The sequence below is a fragment of the Myotis myotis genome, unplaced genomic scaffold, assembly GCF_014108235.1.
Source record: "Myotis myotis isolate mMyoMyo1 unplaced genomic scaffold, mMyoMyo1.p scaffold_m19_p_15, whole genome shotgun sequence".
In the NCBI taxonomy this organism is placed as follows: domain Eukaryota; kingdom Metazoa; phylum Chordata; class Mammalia; order Chiroptera; family Vespertilionidae; genus Myotis; species Myotis myotis.
Genome location: NW_023416319.1, coordinates 40,039,015 through 40,061,481, shown reverse-complemented (window position 1 = coordinate 40,061,481; position 22,467 = coordinate 40,039,015). Strand labels below are relative to the sequence as shown.

General features: G+C 40.0%; 1 protein-coding gene across 3 annotated transcripts in view; it reads right to left on the bottom strand.

The window, feature by feature from the left end:
• Nucleotides 1-1,504: 1,504 nt before the first annotated feature.
• The window catches only part of LOC118670083 (kinesin family binding protein), a 34,449-nt gene continuing 13,486 nt past the window's right edge, over nucleotides 1,505-22,467 (bottom strand). The window contains exons 5-7 of one of the 3 annotated variants that reach the window (XM_036336930.1): nucleotides 20,597-20,681; nucleotides 19,513-19,553; nucleotides 1,505-3,015 (exon numbers count right to left, since the gene is read on the bottom strand). In XM_036336930.1, the coding sequence (XP_036192823.1) occupies nucleotides 2,140-3,015; nucleotides 19,513-19,553; nucleotides 20,597-20,681 (1,002 nt within the window). In that variant the 3' untranslated portion in view covers nucleotides 1,505-2,139. Of the gene's footprint in view, nucleotides 3,016-7,986; nucleotides 8,103-19,512; nucleotides 19,554-20,596; nucleotides 20,682-22,467 lie in introns of all 3 variants that reach the window. The other 2 variants (XM_036336929.1, XM_036336931.1) reach the window with 2 other exon arrangements.

Genomic DNA, 22,467 nt, shown 5'->3' with positions numbered 1-22,467 from the left:
CTTAGCAGAGGACTTGCACACAGGAAGAGCTCAGTATTTGTTAAGTGAATGAATAACTATGTAAGTTGTGAAGTTCAATGAGGTTGGCAACAAAACGGCTCTATCAGGAAAGGCTGAGGTGCGCAGCGGTCTCACTAAGCCCAAGGAGCCGCCTCTCCCCTTTGCCTCCTCACGATCCTCGTCCCTTTCCTTCTGAATTAGTCTGATAGAGAGAGATTACGAGGAAGCATCTCGTCTCCAGCATCTTAACTCGGTATGACCTAACAGAACTCTTAATCTTTAACTCCACATCTCCCTCAAAAACTTCCTAACACCGAACCGGTATGGCTCAGTGGATAGAGCGTCGTCCTGCGGACTGAAAGGTCCCAGGTTCGATTCCGGTCAAGGGCAGGTACCTTGGTTACGGGCACATCCCCAGTAGGAGGTGTGCAGGAGGCAGCTGATTGATCTCTCTCATTGATGTTTCTAACTCTCTATCCCTCTCCCTTCTTCTCTATAAAAAATAAAGTATTTTTTTAAAAAAACAAAACTTCCTGATGCTTCTGCTTTTTTCAGCTTTCAGCTCAGAGGCAGCGTAGGTACAACCTCCTTCTTTGCTGCCTCTTTTCCCATCTAGTTCTCAGTACAGTGTCCACTCCCATCTTCTCAGAGGCCTTCCCAGATCACTGCAGCTAAGCGCCCCTTCCCATCAAATGTTTACCACATCACCCTGGCTCCTTTCTGAAGAGCACTCATAACCTGAAATCAGCTTGCTTACTTGTTCACTTCCTCCATGAGGGCAGGACCATGTTTATCTTGTTCATCACTGTACCTTCTATACTTACAAGAGTGAGAACAATGCTTGTCCCGTGGCAGACATTGTTACACATACATACATGTTACAGAACCTGTCCGAGACGGCTTGGCTCAGTGAATAAAGCGTCAGCCTGTGGACTGAAGGGTCCAGGTTTGATTCCGGCCAAGGGCACATGCCTGGGTTGCGGGCTCTATCCCCAGTAGTGGGTGTGTAGGAGGCAGCCAATCGATGATTCTCTCTCATCATTGATGTTTCTATCTCTCCTCCTTTCCTCTCTGAAATCAATAAATACATATTTTTTAAAAATGTTACAGAACCTTAGAGGTGACCTAGTCCTAAGCTTTCCAAAGCAATTTAATAGGCAAGCAACATACGCAACTATTCTCTGTATCAAATTTTACCACTAATCTTGACTTCTGCACTGTAAGGGTCTTCATTTCTTAAAGTAACTCACATGTATTAACAATATTATGAAGTACATATTCTTTTCTAACAGTGCTCAAAGGTTTATAAAATATACCAGGATCCTCTGATGAAAAACTGCAGCCAATAAAGAATTTTTTGGCACTAAGTAGTACTATAATAAATATTTATTCAATGACTGAGATTTTAGTGTTTCTATATGTGCAGTGTTACTGAAGAAATATTCTTTGGCTTCAAATAAGGCAATACCTTTGAAGTTGCAAAACTCAATTCTTACAAGAAAACAAGAGTAAATGGAAGTTTTTATTAGTGAAACAAGTAAATTTATATTTCCAACAAGGCTTTTATCCCCTATAGATGAGACAAACTATAATACTTTAAAACAACATAACTTAGTTTTTTAATATTTTCAAAATGAAAATATTTCTTTGGGAATTTAGGAAAGTAAACATTTGGGAAAAAATAACTATAGGAAGTTACTTTTTTTTCTTTTTCTTTTAATCTTTATTGTTGAAAGTATTACAAGAAGTTACTTTTTCAATTTTAATAATAGGTTGGTCTACAAGATATATTAACCAGCATTTTTCCTCTCAAAGGATCCATCAGGTACTAGACAACGAAGAACCTACCTTTAGAAAATGAGGCAGGAAAAGTTTATATTTAAATAGGGAACATACACTCTAAAATACCAATCACATGTCACACTAACAAGTCAATCTACATAATTAGATATAAATTATTAATTACATTTATGTTGATTAAGGTCCTAGTAAAGACTACATTGGTCTGACTGTATCTCAAGTTCGAATTGCACTCCTCTGGCTATAAAAGTAAATATAACAATGGAATTGGGCCCGTTTGACTAAGGGGAAAAAATATCTTCAATATTGCACATTTTTTTTCATTAAAAATGAAGTTTATTAAGTCAGGGCCATCTTGGTTCTGAATCTCTCCATTTTTGTTGGAAGAAGACTCACCATCTCTTTACTAAGTTCTAGCTCCACTTCTATTTCCTGAGCAGCTTCGGGGTGCTTTTCACAGTAATCAACAATAAATTTGTAATGTTCCAAGGATGTTGCCAAATTTTCTAGCTCTTTCTGGGGGTCTGAAGTGATGATTTTGCCATAGAGACGAGCAACTCGAAACTTAGCCAACATGGCAGGGCGAAGCACGTCTTCCCCTATATGCTCAGGAAACACTTTATTTGGGTCTCTCAGGGAGTCTAGGAAGAGCTGGTAGTACTTCATTGCTGACTTATTAAGATTATTTATTTTTTTTACAATGTGTGAATCGGGATCCCTCAGCTTGTCAGCAATGGCAACCTTCAAATCCATCATATCATAGTAAGCATGTGCAATTTCAAACTGAATCTGTCTGTTGACCAACAGATAATACTGTGGATTCAGATCCACAATTAGGGGCTCTAGCATGGCTATTCTACGTTTATGCATCTTGCACCGTCTCTCCATGTCAGTTTCAAAGAACGCAAGCACTTTAAACAGAGCACTGTGGTCTTGGACAACTTCAATATGGTCAGTGACATAACCGTCAATCTGAAAGAACTCTTTTGCTTCAGAGACATAGTGCTGACCCAGTAAGAAAAGTCCTCTGGCTTCTTCAAAATCTAAAGGTCTCAAGTAGCTCACTTTCTCTTCCACTGCAGAGATGGCATCACAGAGCTCACCGGTTCCAAACTGCACAGCTTTCTTCCTGACGCTTTCTTCCTCATCGAGTTCTTTTTTCCTTAAAGCTCTCAGTTCAGACTGTTTATCGAGATCAAGTTCTCCTATGTTGTCCTGAAAGAAAAAATAATTATGGGTAAGTGGGGTACTGATTTCCTGCTGCCAAATAATATTAGCGCAAACTGAGGAGTAAAAAAGAGAGAACTCTTAGTTCCTAGCTTGGTTTAGGGACATATGATAATCTTAAGCATCTTTTAGAAGATTTCTTCTAATTGTATTTTTTTTTTAACATATGCCCCCCCCCCCCTGTTTTGACCCCCTCTAGCTGGCCCGCAGGCTCCAGCTCACCCCCAGGCTCCTCTGCCCCAGGCCTTCAGCACCCTTTGTCTGTGTCCATGGGTTATGCATATATGCATACAAGCTTTTTGGTTGATTACTTCCCACCCACCCTCCCCCACCTTTTCTCTGAGAAACTGTATTTCAATTATATTAAAAACACAAGAAATTTGGAAGAAGTATTTAAATAGATTAACCATTTATATACTTTTATTACTATTTATTTTTTTATTTTGAGTGGAGAGATAAAACATCGATGGTTGCCTCCTGTATGCACCCTGACTGGGGATCGAATCCACCACCTTTTGGTTTATGGGACGACACTGCAGCCAACTGAGTACAATGGCCAGGACATATTAATTCCTCTTTTGGGACTCAAACTCATTTATAGTTATTCCTTCAGATAAGATAAATACGTATGAAAGAACTTTAAACACTGTGAAACAGTATATACATGTAATACATTATTAGATTTTAACAGAGTAAAACTATAATATAAATCCTAAAAATATTTCAGACATGTCATTAAGATTAATGATATGATGTTTATGCTACAGATAAGTTAGAGAAATATAGTACAGAAAAATACTCTAGGTATTTTAAAGACATTAAAGTGAAGATAGAGTTAAATCTAACTTTGTAGTTAAAAGTTCTCTCTTCTACCTCCTGGGGCAAAAAAAAACATATATAACTAAAATGGTTTAAAAATAGAGTAAGCCCTGACCAGTGTGGGAGCATCAGCCTGCGCACTGAAGGGTCGAGGTCAAGGGTTCGATTTCCCATCAAAGGCATGTACCTGGGTTGCAGATTCAATCCCTGGCCCAATCAGGGCACGTGCGGGAGGCAACCAATCGATGTCTCTCTCAGATCCAAGTTTCTCTCTCTCTCTCTCTTCCCCTCTCCCCCCCCCTCCCCGTTCCTCCCTCTACTCTCTCTAAAAACCATTGGAAAAAATATCCTCCGGTGAGGATCAACAACAAAAATTAAGCTCACCCTCCTCTTCCTGACCAATAAAATTAATGGTCAGATCCCTTAATGTTCAACCTCAAGGCCTTTCCTTCTTTTCTCTTGATTTTGTCTCTCTCCTACATTGTTCAAAATAAGAGCCATGTATGGATGATTACTGAGCACTTGAAATGTGGCGAGTCCAAACTGAGACATGGGCTATGTAAAATAATACTTTTTAAAAATATGTTTTTATTGATTTTAGAGAGGAAGGGAGAGGGGGAAAGAGAGAGAAACATCAATGATGAGAGAGAATAATTGACTGGCTGCCTCCTGCATGCCCCACAATGGGATCGAGCCCGCAACCAGCGCATGTGCCCTTAACTGGAATCGACCTGGGACCCTCCAGGTTCACTCTACCCATTGAGCCAAACCGGCTAGGGCTAAAATAATACTTAATTCCCAAGAAATTTTTGTATAAATTTTCAATTGGAAATTTAAAATATTTCTTACTTTTTAATATTGATGACCTATAGAAATGACAGTATTTTTTATATTCTGGATTAAAAATAGAATTAAAATTAATTTCACCTTTTTTTCCTTTTCTTTTTTTTTAAATATTTTTTTTTAAAATATATTTTATTGATTTTTTCACAGAGAGGAAGGGAGAGAGATAGAGAGCTAGAAACATCGATGAGAGAGAAACATCGATCAGCTGCCTCCTGCACATCCCCCACTGGAGACGTGCCCGCAACCCAGGTACATGCCCCCGACCGGAATCGAACCTGGGACCTCTCAGTCCACAGGCCGACGCTCTATCCACTGAGCCAAACCGGTTTTGGCTTCCTTTTCTTTTTTAATATATTTTTTATTGATTTCAGAGCAGAAGGGAGAGAGAGAGAAACATCAATGATGAGTCATTGATTGGCTGCCTCCTGCACACCCCCAACCCAGGCATGTGCCATGACCAGGAATTAAACCGTGACCTCCTGGTTCATAGGTCGACCCTCAACCACTGAGCCAAGCCGGCTGGGCTTTTCCCCCCTTTTCTAATGTGGCCACTAGAAAATTTGAAATTACATACATAGCTAGCATTACATTTCTATGGGACAGCACTGCTCTAAACAGGTGACTCCACCCACGCCATGGCTACAACTGCCTTCATGTAAGGATGACCCGCAAGTGTACAGCTTCAGCCCAGACCTCTTCTCAAGCTCAGCCCCATAAGCGCAGCTCCGAATGTGGCATCTCCTCTCAGAATATTCAGAGCAAGCATGTCAAACTCTTGGCCCTCAGGCCGCATGCCTTGTTTATTTGGCCAGTGTTAGCCTTTGAGTTTGACATGCTTGATTCAGAGGCATCTCAGCACGTCCACAATGGAACTCCTGTGCTTCTTCAGCAAACAGGTTCCTGTTCTAGTGTTATCTTAGGGAAGAACACTTCATCGATGTGGACAGCCAGCAACCTAGGAATCATCCTTGACAAGTTTCTCTCTTGTCCCTTTACCCCAGACTTCAAATCCATCACCAGGTCCTTAATGTTTTGGTTTCTAAACCAGTGGTCGCCAACCTTTTGGATCTCACGGACCACCAGTGGCCCGTGGATCACCGGTTGGCAACCACTGTTCTAAAATACCTCTTGAATCCATTCTTTTTTTCTTCTTCCATCTCTTCTGCCACCACCCTAGACCAAGCTACCTTCACATCTCATCTGACTGCTGCAGTGGTCTTCTAACTAATCTCCCTCGTCCACTCTTGCTTTCCCTCAATTCGCTCTCCATTCTACTACCAAAGTGATTGTTCCAAAACCCTTCCAGCCTTCCATTCCTTGAAGGCCCTGCACGTTTTAGCCCCTTTCTAACTCTGTTCCATCACATCCTCTCTCTCTCATGCAGCCTCATGAGCCTCAGTTTCCTCCCTTCTGGTACCATGCTCCCTACGCCCTAGAACTTTCTAATATGCTGCATCAGCCCCTGGGAGCAGTGCTCCCCCTTTCTCCAGCCCAGGTCATCCCTACTCTGTCCCAGAGCTTCCTTCAAATGTTACTTCCTCCTATTATATCTTCTCACATCACGTGTCTCTTTGTGGAACTTATCAAAGTTGTACTTGTACATGAAGTCAAAAAACAGGGTTGTTTTTTTGTTCATTATAGTACAATGACTAGCATAGAGATGGCATAAATACTTAAATAAGTGTGTGTATGTTTAAATTTAATTGAAACGTTTTGAAATATGATCAAAGGATGAAGTTAAAGCAACACAAAAGGTCAGAGTAAGGAAAAGCTGAGTCATTCTGTAGCAGGGCCACTATCTGAGCTTAAAGGAGTCGGGTGGTAGTCCTGGTGCCCAGTGTGGAGAACACCAACTACCTGAAGGGTAAGAGTTAAACCACAGTGCATTTTGCTTGACACAATTACTTCAAATGCAGGCCCTACGTCCCTACATCTTGTTGACTTGCTTCTTGGCTGCTTGTTTATTTACATGCATTCTAGGCTGCTTTTTGAGAAGAAAGCAGACAGCTCTTCCTGGCTCCAACTTCTCTAAATACAAAACTCCCTTACTTCTTTCCCCTGCTTTCCCTACTTCTTTACCCTCCTTCTCTAAAATGTTCTCATCGTTGTAAGATCTATGCTTCTAGGGTTTTGTGGTTTGTTCAGTTTTATTTTGTTTATAGTTATACAAGGTTCTATATTATTTACTAGTAAAAATCATTTTACTTTAATGAATGCAAGTAGAAATAAAGCATAGTTAACTCCTCTAGGAAAAGTCAGTGTATCTAACTTAGTGTATTGCATCTGAAGGATTTTCCTCTTTAGTGGTTAGAAACTAGGATCCAGTAGAGATCAGTAATAATGATGATGTTTGACATGTATTGAGGACTTGGTATATCTCGGGCACTTTTCTGAGCCATACACACACACCCCGCCCCTCCCACACACACACAATTTAACTCTCATAACAACACTATTAAGTACATACTATGGTTAACAGTGAGAAAACTGAAGCACAGAGAGATTAAGTAAATTGCCTAAAGCAGTGGTCGCCAACCTTTCAGACCTACTGACCACAGGTTGGCGACCGCTGGCCTAGAGCACATAGCTACAAACTGGCAGGGCTGTTTCAAATATATTTATATTTATTTTTATAAATACACATATTCACAGGGTGGGACAAAAGTAAGTTTACAGTTGTGAGTACATGAAAGTTTATTTTATATTATTATTTATGAACTATTGTGTTAATTACTGTGTTATTTTCCATATGAACTATAAACCCACTTTTGCCCCACCATATATTATATATATATATATATATATATATATATATATTGCTTAAAATATAAGATTAGTAAGAATTGTTTCCTGCCCTCAAGGTGCTTATAGTCGAAAGAGGTAAAGGAACATGAATAGGGATAATACAAAGCAGAATTTAAGTGACTTAGGAAGGGGTAAGAAAAGTTCCATGGAGTTTACAGAAAGGAGATGATATCTGAAGGGGGAGAAGAATTATGCATTTAATCATTATTTATTGAGAACCTAGTATACCTAAAGATGGTGATATAAATATGATGTAGATCCCACTTCTCAGGGAATTATATTCTATCCAAAGAAAAGTCTTCAAGGAAGAAGTGGTATTTGAGAAAGGCCTTGAACGGTAAGATTTTAAAAGATAGAGTAAGAAATACTTAGAGCATTCTGCATGTCTTGCATAATGAACATGCAATGAGCCCAAGAAGCATAATCCCCATTTTAAGCTTTTACTTATGTCCTGCTCATTTAAGAAAAGGCGACTTCTGACTGCATTACCTGCATTGACTGTTGAGCATTCTGCATGAGTGTCAAACAGTATTTGATCCAGCATCTTGCTATTTCCCCTTTTCTTTGATGATAAAGCTCTGGCACATCTCCTTCAGTTTCAGTAGCTACAATTACAAACATGATTTGTCTAAGTTAATGATCACAATTGTAATGTTCACTGTTATTCATTCTTTTTTTAAAAAAAATATTTTTATTAATTTCAGATAGGAAGGGAGAGGAGAGAGAGAGAGAGAGAGAGAAACATCAATGATGAAAGGGAATCATTGATCAGCTGCCTCTTGCACACCCCAAATTAGGAATAGAGCCTGCAACCTGGGCATATGCCCTGACCGGGAATCGAACCGTGATTTCTAGGTTCATAGGTCTATGTTCAACCACTGAACCACGCCAGCTGGGCATGAGTCTTTTTTATATCACTTTTTCCTATATAAGTAACAGATTCTTACTGAAGCACTGGGAAAAATACCCCACTCCAAATCCCTACCACCCAGAGATACTCACTGATATTATTTTTGCATATTTCTTTCTAGTTTTTCCTTATGTATTATCTGTAGGTGAAAACTAAGGTCAAGATATATATATATTCAGTTTTAAATATAGCTTTTTGCCTGGCCAGCATGGCTCAGTGGTTGAGCATCGACCTATGAACCAGGAGGTCATGGTTCGATTCTCGGTCAGGGCACATGCCTGGGTTGCAGGCTCAATCCCCAGTGGGGAGCATGCAGGAGGCAACCGATCAATGATTCTCTCTCATCATTGATGGTTTCTCTCTCTCTCTCTCTCTCTCTCTCTCTCTCTCTCTCTCATCCTCTTCTTTCCTCTATGAAATCAATAAAAATATATTTTAAAAAATTAAAATTTACCAAAACTTATGCACTAATACAGACCATACACAGTGCCATTCGCAGTTGAGAGAAATGTAAACCTACAGATGCAGTATTTAATAACTGTAAAAATTCACCATAGCTAAGATCTGGAAACAGCCTAAGTGCCCATCAGTAGATGAATGGATTAGAAAACTGTGGTACATCTACACGATGGAATACTATGCTGCTGTAAAAAGGAAGGAACTCTTACCATTTGCAACGGCATGGATGGAACTGGAGAGCATTATGCTAAGTGAAATAAGTCAGTCAATGAAGGAAAAATACCACATGATCTCACTCATTCATGGATAATAGAGACCATTATAAACTTTTGAACAATAATAGATACAGAGGCAGAGCTGCCTCAAACAGATTGTCAAACTGCAACGGGAAGGCCGGGGAGGGTTGGGGGGCAGGAGGGAGGGGGTAAGAGATCAACCGAAGGACTTGTATACATGCATATAAGCATAACCAATGGACTTAAGACACTGGGGGGTAGGGGAGGCTAGGGGACTGTCAAGGGCGGAGGGGGGAAAAAGAACACATATGTAATACCCTTTGTAATACTTTAAGCAATAAAAATAAATAAATAAAAATAACTGTAACATATGAGTTTAAATGTAAAATAGCTGTAATACATACTATACTACTGTATAATTTCATAGTCACCTCCTGTTGCTATTGTGGTGGACTCAAGTGTTGCAAGTATCTGCTTAAAATGCTGTGTAAATGCTAATCATCTCTGAGCAGTTCATCTCCCTGGTAAATTGCATATTGCCGTAAAAAGTGATCTCTCAGGGTCTCATGTATTTTTTGTCACATTTAGTGCAGCACTGTAAGCCTTGAATAACATGGCGCCAAACGAAGTGCCTCTAGCACTGCCTCTGGAAGTGCTCCCAAGAAGCAGAGAAAAAGACATGATATGACAAGAAAAATTGCTTGGTAAGTACTGTAGATGGAGTTCTGCAGCTGCAACTGCTGCCATTTCAAGATAAATGAATCCAGGATAAGGATCAGTGTTAAAAAAAAAAAAAAATTGTGAAGCTGTCCCTGTAACTACACCAGCAGGCATGAAGACCTTGAACTTTTTGCAAAATACCTTTTATCTAGTACTAAAAATGCAGCTTTTATGTGGGTGCAGGATTACTTAAGAAAGGCATACCTAGAGATGTGAGGCACAACTAATGATTTGAGAAAAAGCGAAGTCACTATATGACAATTTAAAGCAAAAGGAAGGTGAAGGTTCTTAAGCTGGAGAATTTAATGCCAGCAATGAATGATTTGATACTTTTAGAAAGAGGTTTGGTTTTAAAATCTGAAGTTAACAGAGAAGCAGCTTCTGTCGACCAAGAGGCAGCAGACAAGTTCCTAGATGCTATCAGAAAATCATTGTGGAGAAAGGGTATCTGCCTGGACAGCTTTGTAATGCAGGTGAAAGTGCACTAATCTGGGGGGGAGGGGAAGCCACAAAGGACATTTATTAATAAGGCAGAGAAGCAAGCGCCAGGAGTTGAGATAGGAAGGATAGCCTAGCTCTACTGTTCTGTGCAAATGCAGGCGGGTTTATGATCAGGAGTGCCCTTATATATGATGCTGCTAACCCTGAGCCTTGAAGGGAAAGAGTAAATACCAGCTTTCAGTCAACAAGAAAGCCTGGACAACAAGAACACTTTTTCTCAATTGGTTCCACTGATGCTTTGTCCCTAAAGGCAAGAATTAACCTGCCAGTAAGGGACTGCCTTTTAAAGTTCTTTTAATATTGGACAGTGCCCCTGGCCATCCAGACCCCATGAGTTCAACACCAATGGCATCTAAGTGATCTACTTGCCCCCAAACACATCTCTAATTCAGCCTCTAGATCAGGGGGTCACAAAGACATTTAATGTCTTTGTATCATGCATGGTACTCTATGGAAAAGATTGTCACTCTATGGAAGTGGACACCGATAGAAAGTCTAGAAGGATTACACCATTGGAGATACCATCATTGTTACAGAAAAAGCCATGAAAGCCATCAAGCCCAAAACAATAAAGTCCTGCTGTTGTTAACTGCGTCCAGATGATGTGGATGACTTCACAGAATTTATGATGGAGCCAATCAAGGAAATCATGAGATTGTGGATATTGCAACAAAAAAGAAAGGGGGGGGGCGAGGGGGTAAGAATCTTGGAGAAATTCAAGAGCTAAAAGACATCACATCAGAAGACAACACGATGAAGATTAGTGCATCTGAACCAGTGCCAGAGGAAGATGCAGAAGAGGCAGATGAAGAGGAAGATGAAGAGGCAGTGCCAGAACGCAAACTGACCTGCATCAATCTAGCAGAAGGGTCTGATTATTCAAAACTGCTTTTTACTTATTTCATGACAAGAACCTTTCTATGATACAGGCACAGTAAAGCAAATGTGGGAGGACTGGTTCTGAATAGAAACATTTTAGAGAAATGAAAAAGCAGAAAAGTCAGACAGAAAATAAAGGTATTTCCATAAAGTTAGTGTGTGCCTGCCTACGCTTCCACCTCTTTTGCTTCTGCCACCCAAAACAGCAAGACTAACCCCATCCTCAGCATACTCAGCATGAAGACTAGGATGAAGACTTGCATGATGATCCACTTCCCCTTAATGAATAGTAAGTAAATCATTATCATGGTGCAAAGCTAATGAACTTGTCTGTGTATGCCTGTCTTCATGTGAAAACCTAGTAACTGTATGAGACACTTTTGTTATCACCTAAGTATTCATTGTGTCAGGACATCATGTGCAAGACCTGAAGAGGATAGCCTGTCCTTACATAGGCATAAGGTGAGTGATATTTAGTGTAAAATTAGTAATGTTTTCATTTTCTTACTGTTTCATAACTTTGCTTTCAAAGAATTACATTAACATACAGTATGCTTCTCTCTCTCGCAATTGGAGAAACTAGGTATCACCTTATCACAGGTAAGTGGTTTTAAAAAATGTAATGTTTTCAATATGTATTATGACTATGACTGTAGTACTATATGCTATGCAAATTTTATAATGATTCATTCATTAGTGGATAAGTTAGACTACCGTGAAGCAATCATATCGATTACACTAAACTACCATAAAGCAATCAATATTGTTGCTTCATTATCAATGCATGAATCATACCTGTAAATAAATGTAAATTTCTTTCTCAAATTATCTTTTCATTTTTGTTGTCTAATGTAATATGTGTAACATACAGTGTTTTGTATCATATAAGACAATACTGATGTAGGTACTGACAGGATTAATCTTGTAAACTTTATGGTGCTTAATGTATTATAGTGCAATACTATAAATACATGTTCTCTTCCTTATGATCTTAATATTTTCTTTTTTTCTATCTACTTTATTGTAAGAATATAGGATATAATACACATACAGTGTTAATCAACTGTTTATGTTATTGGTAAGACTTTGGGTCAACGGTAGGCTATAGTGAAGTTTTTTGGGAGTCAGAAGTTATATGCTAATTTTTTACTTTGTAGGAGGTCAGAACCCCTGACTTTGTTTTTCAACGGTCACCTGTATTTAATATAATGTACATTCCTCTAATTCTTCATAGCCTCTGTATTCTTCTGATCCACAATGATAAAGAAAATTGTGACCTTATTATAAAACCTGTTACATGATCAAATACACATTTTAAAATTAAGATATGACATATAACATTATACTAGCTTCAGGTATGTGACATTCAAATATTCTATCCTCTATAATAAAAGGCTAATGTGCAAATTGACCAAAAGGCGGAAAGTCGCCGAAACCGGTTTGGCTCAGTGGATAGAGCATCAGCCTGCGGACTGAGAGGTCCCAGGTTCGATTCCGGTCAAGGGCATGTACCTGGGTTGCAGGCACATCCCCAGTGGGGGATGTGCAAGAGGCAGCTGATCAATGTTTCTCTCTCATCGATGTTTCTAACTCTCTCTATCTCTCTCCCTTCCTCTCTGTGAAAAATCAATAAAATATATTTAAAAAAAAAAAAAAAGGCAGAAAGTCCCGTCGCTATGACACACACTAACCACCAGGGGGCAGATGCTCAGCGCAGGAGCTGCCCCCTGGTGGTCAGTGCGCTCCCAACAGGGGGAGCACCACTCAGCCAGAAGCCGGGCTCACAGCTGGTGGGAGCCTCTCCTGGCTCCGTGGCAGCGCTAAGGATTTCTGACTGCTGTGGGGAACGGGCCTAAGCTGTCAGACATCCCCCGAGAGGTCCTGGACTGTAAGAGGGCGCAGGCTGGGCCCCGTTTCATGCACCGGGCCTCTAGTTTATATATACAGTGAGGCCTTGACTTATGAGTGTCCCAACTTACGAGCCATCTCTCGGCTGATTTTCTGCTTTAAGTTGCGAGCTAAAATTCGGGTTATGAGTCAGCTTAAGATACCCCACCGCTAGTTGGCGCAGCGAACATCACAGTGAACGCCACAACATCAGCCCAGCATCACGTGTCTCTCGTTCACTTTTTGATTTGACATATGAGTAATTTGAATTACAAGCTCCGTCACGGAACGAATTAAACTCGTAAGTCAAGGCCCCACTGTATTGTAAAATAATCACAGTAAGTCTAGTTAACATGTTACTACACAGTTACAGTATTTTTCTTGTGATAAGAACTTTTAAGACCCACTCTCTTAGCAAATTTCAAGTATGCAATACATTATTAACTACTAGAGGCCCGGTGCACAGAATTCGTGCACCCCCCTCAGCCCGGCCTGCACCCTCTCGTAGTCCAGGAGCCCTCAGAGGATGTCTGACTGGCAGCTTAAAGCTGTCAGTCGGACATCCTTAGCGCTGCCGCAGAGGCAGGACAGGCTCCTGCCACCGCCGCTGCACTTGCCAGCTATGAGCCTGGCTTCTGTCTGAGCAGTGCTCCCCCTATGGGAGCACACTGACCACCAGGGGGCAGCTCCTGTGTTGCGCGTCTGCCCCCTGGTGGTCAGTGCGCGTCATAGCAACTGGTCATTCCACCATTCGGTTGATTTGCATATTAGCCTTTTATATAGGACTAGAGGCCCAATGCACGAAATTTGTGCAAGAGTAGGCCTTCCTTCCCCTGGCTGCTGGCACCGGCTTCCTTCTGGGACCCGGGACCTGGGCTTCCCTCGCAGTCCCAGCTTCATCTGGAAGGTTGTCCGGAAGGACGTCCAGTCTAATTAGCACATTATGCTTTCATTAGTATAGTCACCATGCTATATGTTACATCCCCATAACATGTATTTTATGACTGAAGTTTGTACCTTTTGAACCCCTACACATCTCACCCAACCCTTGCCTCTGGCAACTATCAATCTGTTCTCTGTATTTGAGTTCAACTTTTTTTTTAGATTCCACATATAAGTGAGATCATACAGGATTTGTCTTTTCTGTCTGACTTATTTCACTTAGCGTAATGCCTTCAATGTCCACTTATATTATCACAAAGATTCCCACCCCCTTTTTAAAATATATATTTTTATTTATTTCAGAGAGGAAGGGAGAGGGAGAGAGATAGAAACATCAATAATGAAAGAACCATTGATTGGCTGCCTCGTGCATGCCTTCTAAGGGGAATAGAACCCAGGACCCCTTAGTCTACAGGTCAATGTGATATATATCCACTGAGCCAAACCAGCCAAGGCGCCCCCCGCCCTCCCTTTTTTACCACCATTCTAATAGCAATATATTTTTGCCCTAGCCAGCGTGGCTCAGTTGGTTGGAGCATTGTCCCCATATACGAAAGGTTGCAGGTTCAATTCCCAGTCAGGGCACATACCTAGGTTGTGGGTTCAATCCCTGGTCGGGGCATGTACCGAAGGCAACCAATTGATGTTCTCTCTCACCTCTCTCACATCTCTCTCTCTCTTCCCTAACTCTCTCTCTCTCTCCTTCCCTCCTCCTTCCACTCTTTGTGGCTTAGTGGTTGAGCATGGACTTATGAACCAGGAGGTCATGGTCTAATTTGCAGTTGTAGACTCAATCCCCAGTAGGGGACATGCAGGAGGCAGCCAATCAATGATTCTCTCTCATCATTGATGTTTTTTTTGTTGTTGTTGTTTTTAATATATTTTATTGATTTTTGAGAGGAAAGGAGAGGGGAAGAGAGAAACATCAATGATGAGAGAGAATCACTGATTGGCTGCCTCCTGCACGCCCCCCACTGGGGATCGAGCCCGCAACCCAGGCATGTGCCCTTGGATGGAATCGAACCCAGTACCCCTCAGTCCTCAGGCTGATGCTCTATCCATTGGGCCAAACCAGCCAGGGCATCATTGATGTTTTTGTCCCTCGCCCTTCCTCTCTGAAATCAATAAAAATATATTTGTAAATAAATAAATAATCAATGGGCATATCCTCAGGTAAAGATTTAAAAATAAAAATTTTTTTCAATTCCCAAGAAACATTTTTTTTTTGTTACTGTTAATCCAAACTCTAGGATATTTTTCCATTGATTTTTAGAGTGTAAAAGGAGGGGGAGACACAGAAGGAGAAACATTGATGTGAGAGAGACTGGGGCCAGGGATCAAGACTACAACCTAGCCGAAACCGGTTTGGCTCAGTGGATAGAGCGTCGGCCTGCGGACTGAAAGGTCCCAGGTTCGATTCCGGTCAAGGGCATGTGCCTGGGTTGCGGGCACATCCCCAGTGGGAGATGTGCAGGAGGCAGTTGATCGATGTTTCTCTCTCGTCAATGTTTCTAATTCTCTATCTCTCTCCCTTCCTCTCTGTAAAAAATCAATAAAATATATTAAAAAAAAAAAAGACTACAACCTAGGTAGGTGCCCTTGACCTGGAATCGAACCTGGGACCCTTCAGTCTGCAAGCTGATGCTCTATCCACACAGCTAAACCGGCTCTACAAAACAATTTTTACCCTATTCAGAATGCATGTCTTAGATATTTCAAGCATCTTATTAGAAACTAATGTTTATTATCATGATCACAGACTTGTTCCCAAACTTAATACTGAGTATAAGTTTTTTTAAAATTCTCACCCGAGGACATTTTCATTGATTTTTTGAGAGGAGGTGGGGAGGGGGGAGAAAAACATACATATGAGAAACATTGATCGATTGCCTCCCATAAGCACCTGGACTGGGACCAGGGATTGAAACAGCAACCCAGGTATGTACTCTGACCAGGAATCGAACCCAAAACCTTTTGGTGTACAGGATGAACTCCTACCGACTGAGCCACACTGGCCAGGGCCTACATTTAATTTCATCTGAGCCTTAATTCCAAGCCTTCCCAAGGTTGCAGAGTCCCCCGCCCCCCATCCTCAACTCTCCAGAGAGAAGCTTTTTCATCTCCAGCCAGTGGAGGAGGTTGGAAGGGCATGAGGTAGGGAAGGGTCAAGTTAGTGGTCTTTTGGCTCAAGCAATGGAGTTCTGGACTTGGAACCATCCTGCTTGTGTCTGAATGCCTCCTCTGCCCCTTACTATGTGACACTGCACAGCTGTTGGAGCTCTCTGTGCTCCAGTTCCCTATCTGTAAAGTACAGAATGTAACAGTGACTATCAGAGAGTATTGCTATGAGGATGTAATGAAATGATACCCACAAAGAATGTAGGACAGGATATGGTACATGCAGGTGCTCAACATCATTATAATAAAATTGGACTAAGAAAAGCATCACTCATACAGGTTTTTAGAATACCTACTTTAATAAAAATATGAATTCTATATTTCATGTCTATAAGTGAATCCTTATGAGGTAGTTGGAAAGCAGTTTCCTTTAATTATTTAAACATTTACTTTTACCATCTTCCCTATGCTGTGGTCTCTGTTAACAAAGAAATAGTGCTAAACAAGTGAAGGTTAGCATAGCTCCTAACCAACTTATCAAAAATTCCAAATTAGGGGAATCGAAATTGAAACAGATTTCTAATGAATTAAAAGTATTCCTTAGTGGAAAGCATCCTCCAAAATAATGTCCAGAATGATAGTGGCAGTTTAATAAAGGGCCAATTATTTAATTTTGTAACATGAGTCCTATGTCCAGCTTTACCAAAATATTGTTACATTTGTGGAAGGTATTCCCTTTTGCAAGGAAAAATTTAAAATTATAAATAAATTTGGTTTAAATTATGTTGGTTTTCACTAGTATTTTTTAAAAAACCCTTTATAACATGAAATAACAGTATAGTTATTAATCCACATACTTTCCTCTGTAGTTTCCATTAATAAGGGTGTGCCACCAACACCACCAAAGCCCAGTACAACAGAAGCACTGACCAGTTCTACAGGGAGAGAATCAACTCTATAAGCAACACAGAAGGCGGCATTGATGTAATTTACGAGTGGCTTGGATTGTCTCCTTCAGATGAACATTCGTTTCAATAGAAAAAGGGATTTTTAAATGGTAAAACTTTCTACCTGAATTCTCTTAATAGGAAAACAGTTGATTCTCACTGTTCATGTAGTTATGTTCTATAAAGTCACTGTGAACAATAAATGAGCAAATACTGAAACATTGCTCCTACAGGAAATACAGGGTTAGGTTCCTATGAGCTTCTGGTCACATTTTTGTCAACTGATCAATATATAACCTCATCATACAAGTGTTTATTTAAAGACACCTTATTTAATATACACTAACATTGAATTCATGGCCAACAGCACTATACACTTGTGTCTGAATGAAGTTTATTTCACACTGTATTTTCTCCATAAGGCCTTCATGTACTGAGGAAACTAGACAGCACTTCAGCACTATATCTGGGGGCCATTATAAATAATGAAATCACCAACAAAAAGCACAAAAATGTCACACTAAATAGACCACAAAAAGGACACTTGTTTTACAGTATGAGAGCTGAAACCTCAACTGGGGAATGTGCACCTTGGACAATTCAAATTCTTTGCTATTCTGCACATGTCTGCAAATGACTGCAGAAGTGCCTTGAGCACTGATTTGGGGGTTACAAGTAAATTGTAGCAAGTAGGTGAATTCCCAAATATGAAATCCACAAATAATGAGGATTGACTGTACTTTGGAACCTGCACTTAGATATGAAGTCCTTAATCTTTCCTCTACAGAAATGGGTTCTTGAATTCCTTAAGGTTTGAAAGTAAAAGTTACTGGATTGATACCTTACAAAAATGTGTTCAGAGACCTGTGTAAGCATGTTACAGATTTTATAAGGGGAAGTTTTTTTAATTGAGGTATTATTGACATATATTATTATACTAGAGGCCGGTGAACAAAATTCATGGGGGGGGGGAACCCCTTGGGGGATGTCTGACTGCCAGTTTAGGCCTGGGGATCGGGCCTAAACTGGCAGTCAGATATCCCTCTCACAATCCTGAAACACTGGTTCCTAATTGCTCACCTGCCTGGTCACCCCTAACTGCCCCCCCTTGCTGGCCTGATTGCCCCCAACTGCCCCCTCCCTGCCGGCCTAGTCACTCCTTACCCCCCTGCCCGCCTGGTTGCTCCCAACTGCACCCCACCAGCCTAGTTGCCCCACGCAGCCTGCTTGTTCAGTCATTTGGTTGTCCCTCACTAACCCCCCTGCCGGCCCAGTTGTAGGCAGCCATCTTGTGAGGGCATGAGGGTTAATTTGCATATTACCCCTTTATTATATAGGATTAGCTTCAGATGTATGTGATTTGATATTTGCATATTGCAAAATGATCACAAGTCTAGTTAATATCCATCACCACACAGCCACAAAATTTTTTTTCTTGTGACGAGGACTTTTAAGATTTACTCTTAGCAACTTCCAAATATGTAATACAGTTAACCATGCTATATATTACAACTCCATGATGTAATTATTTTAAAACTGGAAGTCTGTACCTTTCTCTAAAAAAAATATTTCCTTCTAAATAATATTCCACTGTATATGTACGCTACATTTTCATTATCCATTCACCCACGGATAGATACTGAGATTGCTTCCAATCTTGGCTATTATAAATACTGCTGCAGGGCAGATACTTTTCGGGTTAGTGTTTTCCTTTCCTTTGGATATATACCCAGAAGTGGAATTGCTGGTTCATAAGGTAGCTCTATTTTTATTTTTTGAGGAACCTCCATACTGTTTTCCCACAGAGGTAGAACCAATTTATACAAAAGTACACAAGGGTCCCCTTTCTCCACATCCTCACCAACACTTATTTCATGACTTTTTGATCTAACAAGTGTGAGGTGATATCTCATTGATTTGCTCAAATATAAATGTTAACTGTGGTTTTTAAGACTAAAACACTGTAATTAAAAAACTAGATATTTGGACACATCATTTATGTAGTATTCCAACCAAAAGTATATATAGCAGTGCCACCTTTTCTGTGGTCTTGCTTTCCATGGTTTCAGTTCCCCAAGTTCAACAATGGTCTGGAAATATTAAATGGAAAATTCCAGAAATAACTCATAAGTTTTAAAATCGCATGCCATTCTTAGTAGTGTAATGACATCTCATACTGTCCTATTCCATCCCTTTGTCCAGTGTATCCACGCTGTGTAAACATGACCTGCTGTTAGTCACCTAGTATTCACCTAGATTGATTGCTGCTGGTATCACAGTGCTTGTGTGCAAGTAACCCTCATTTTAATAATGGCCATTTTAATAATGGCCCCAAAGCACAAGAGTAGTTTAAACTTTATAGTAGATATATATAAATAAGAAAAAAACCACAGTAGATATAGAGTTCAATACTAACCACAGTTTCAGGCATCCACTGGGGGTCTTGGGACATATCCCCTGTAGGTAAGGGGGTACTATTGTAATCTGAATCTTAGTGTAAGAAAACATCAACATACCAACTGATGAAAATTCTATGAAATGACAGGCCTGTATTTTTCAAAAATGTCTATATGATGAAAGACAGAGAGGTTGAGGAACATTCCAGATTTAAAAAGACTAAAGAGGTGTGAAAACTAAACGCAATATGCAATCTTGAACTGGATATTCTGGTACTAGAAAAGAACTACTATAAAGGACATTATGAGGACAATTAATGAAATAGAAATATGCATTACAGATAAAAGAACTGCATCATTTCTTTTTCTATGATTACATAAAACATCCTTATCCTTAAGAAATACACATTTAGCCGAAACCGGTTTGGCTCAGTGGATAGAGCATCAGCCTGCAGACTGAAAGGTCCCAGGTTTGATTCCGGTCAAGGGCATGTACCTGGGTTGCAGGCACATCCCCAGTGGGGGATGTGCAAGAGGCAGCTGATCAATGTTTCTCTCTCATCGATGTTTCTAACTCTCTCTATCTCTCTCCCTTCCTCTCTGTAAAAAATCCATAAAATATATTTTTTAAAAAAAGAAATACACATTTAAGTATTAAGGGGTAAAGAAGTCTAATGTATGCAATCTTCTCTCAAATAGTTCAGAAACAAAAATAAAATGTGACTGCAAATGAGGCAAATATTAAAAACAGGTGAATTTAGGCCGAAACCGGTTTGGCTCAGTGGATAGAGCGTCGGCCTGCGGACTGAAAGGTCCCAGGTTCGATTCCGGTCAAGGGCATGTACCTGGGTTGCGGGCATATCCCCAGTAGGAGATGTGCAGGAGGCAGCTGATCGATGTTTCTAACTCTCTCTCTCCCTTCCTCTCTGTAAAAAATCAATAAAATATATTAAAAAAAAAAACAAAAAACAAAAAAACAGGTGAATTTAGAAGGTCATATACTAGTAGTGGGTAGTTTTTTGTTTTCTTGAATTTTCTAAAGTTTAATTATTTAAAATAAAGTTTTAAAAAGATATATAGTAAAACATGTACATATAAACTTACTGTCTTCTGTGGTTGGGTTCTTTCCAGTTTGACCAAAAATGACATTAGCAGCTGATAAACAGTGCCTGGCCTCCATAAAGCATTGCTGTTAAGGAAATAAACAAGAGTAAATGCAACTGTCCCACAGCCTTATTTGTAACTGATATGGGAAAAGCTATTAAAATCAGTAAAAACCACTAAGGAGACCCGGTATAGTCGCCGAACATTAAGAAGACACGTTATGGTATTATCAAGTTACAAGGCTGCCTCAAAGAAGTACAATGCCCCCAAACTCTTAAAAAACCAAGCTGATGGAAGACAGCTGCTGACTGAGTTGGCTCTCCTCAGGTAATCAGTAAGTATACAACAATAGCTATCATCATAGACTCAAAGTGCCTCAGATCATCTGTAGGTTCTGCCCAAATAGCCAAAGAAGTGCACAACTTCTTAGACCAGCGGTTCTCAACCTGTGGGTCGCAACCCCTTTGGTGGTCGAACGACCCTTTCACAGGGGTGGCCTAAGACCGTCCTGCATATCAGATATTTACATTACGATTCATAACAGTAGCAACATTACAGTTATGAAGTAGCAACGAAAATAATTTTATGGTTGGGTCACAACATGAGGGACTGTATTTAAAGGGCCAGAAGGTTGAGAACCACTGTCTTAGACCATTTACATTCTGTCAGAGGACTTAAAGATTTGATGTTTTTTAGGTTTAGAGATCCCTTTTATGTCCTACCATTCAAAGGCAAAAATAATGATAAGAAGAGATTCCTGTCTTCTAAAAATCTTCAAATTTATGAGAATTCCCACCACTTTCTCAACGACTTTCCACAGACAAATTTTACAAAACTGCTTTATCAACACATTTGAAGACTTCATAATTCAAATCTGGGCATAGTAAACTTCTCAAATGCTTGGAGAAGATCTCTTTGTTAATGTGAACACTTTGCATTTATCATGTAAGTCACGGGACCACCCAGCAAAAGTACTAAGTTCAAGTCCAATTTTTAGTTGAAAGCCATCCTCATAAATATGTCTATTTCATGTTAGATATACCTACCTGATTTTGCTAAGATTTTTAATAGTTAGCTATGACTTTAAAATCTCAACATTGAATGTAGCCCTCCCTAATGGCAAATTTAGGAGCCATCTTGAGAATATCTGGGGACCATGTGTAGTATTAGCCCAGCAACATCTACAGATCAAAGTGTTAGTGTTAAACCTCAAAAAAACAAAAGTTCGTTTACATAAACAGCTTTAATTGCCCTTCCACAATCTCTCAGCCTTCATTACCACTTCAGCTTTCTCCAGCTTGGTTCCTGTGAGCAACCACTAGAACAGTGAGTGTCTTGCTTTGTGCCCTCTAGGTGGCTGCTAAATGTGGGACGTTAGCACCTGCCAGGTAGGGACTCACCAAGTAGCAAAACCTCACCTCTGGAACCAGAGGAAGATGAGGATGATATAAATGACAGCTGCTCTTTTAAAAACATGGTTCAAATATCTCTCTTTGCAGTACAACTAAACCAGCTGTAACAAAAACTTATAAACCATCTTGGTAAAAAAATAAAAGCACAAGGTAGTGGAGGTACTCATGAAAACTACTGCACACTCCACATAAGCAATGTTTAACAACTTCATATTTTAAATTACACTTTGATATCTAGATATCTAAGTATTATCAATACCAACATCGTTTTAAGTGATAATCATAGTGAATATGTAACTTTAAACAAAACAAATAAGAGGCGCCCAGAAGTTATAAAAATGGTGCCACAAGCAGAGGCACAAGATAACACTTTTTGATGATGGCCACAATGAAATGGATGCATGAGTTAGATTTAACTGGATGCTCTGATATATGCAGCAGCATTACTTACTTAGACCA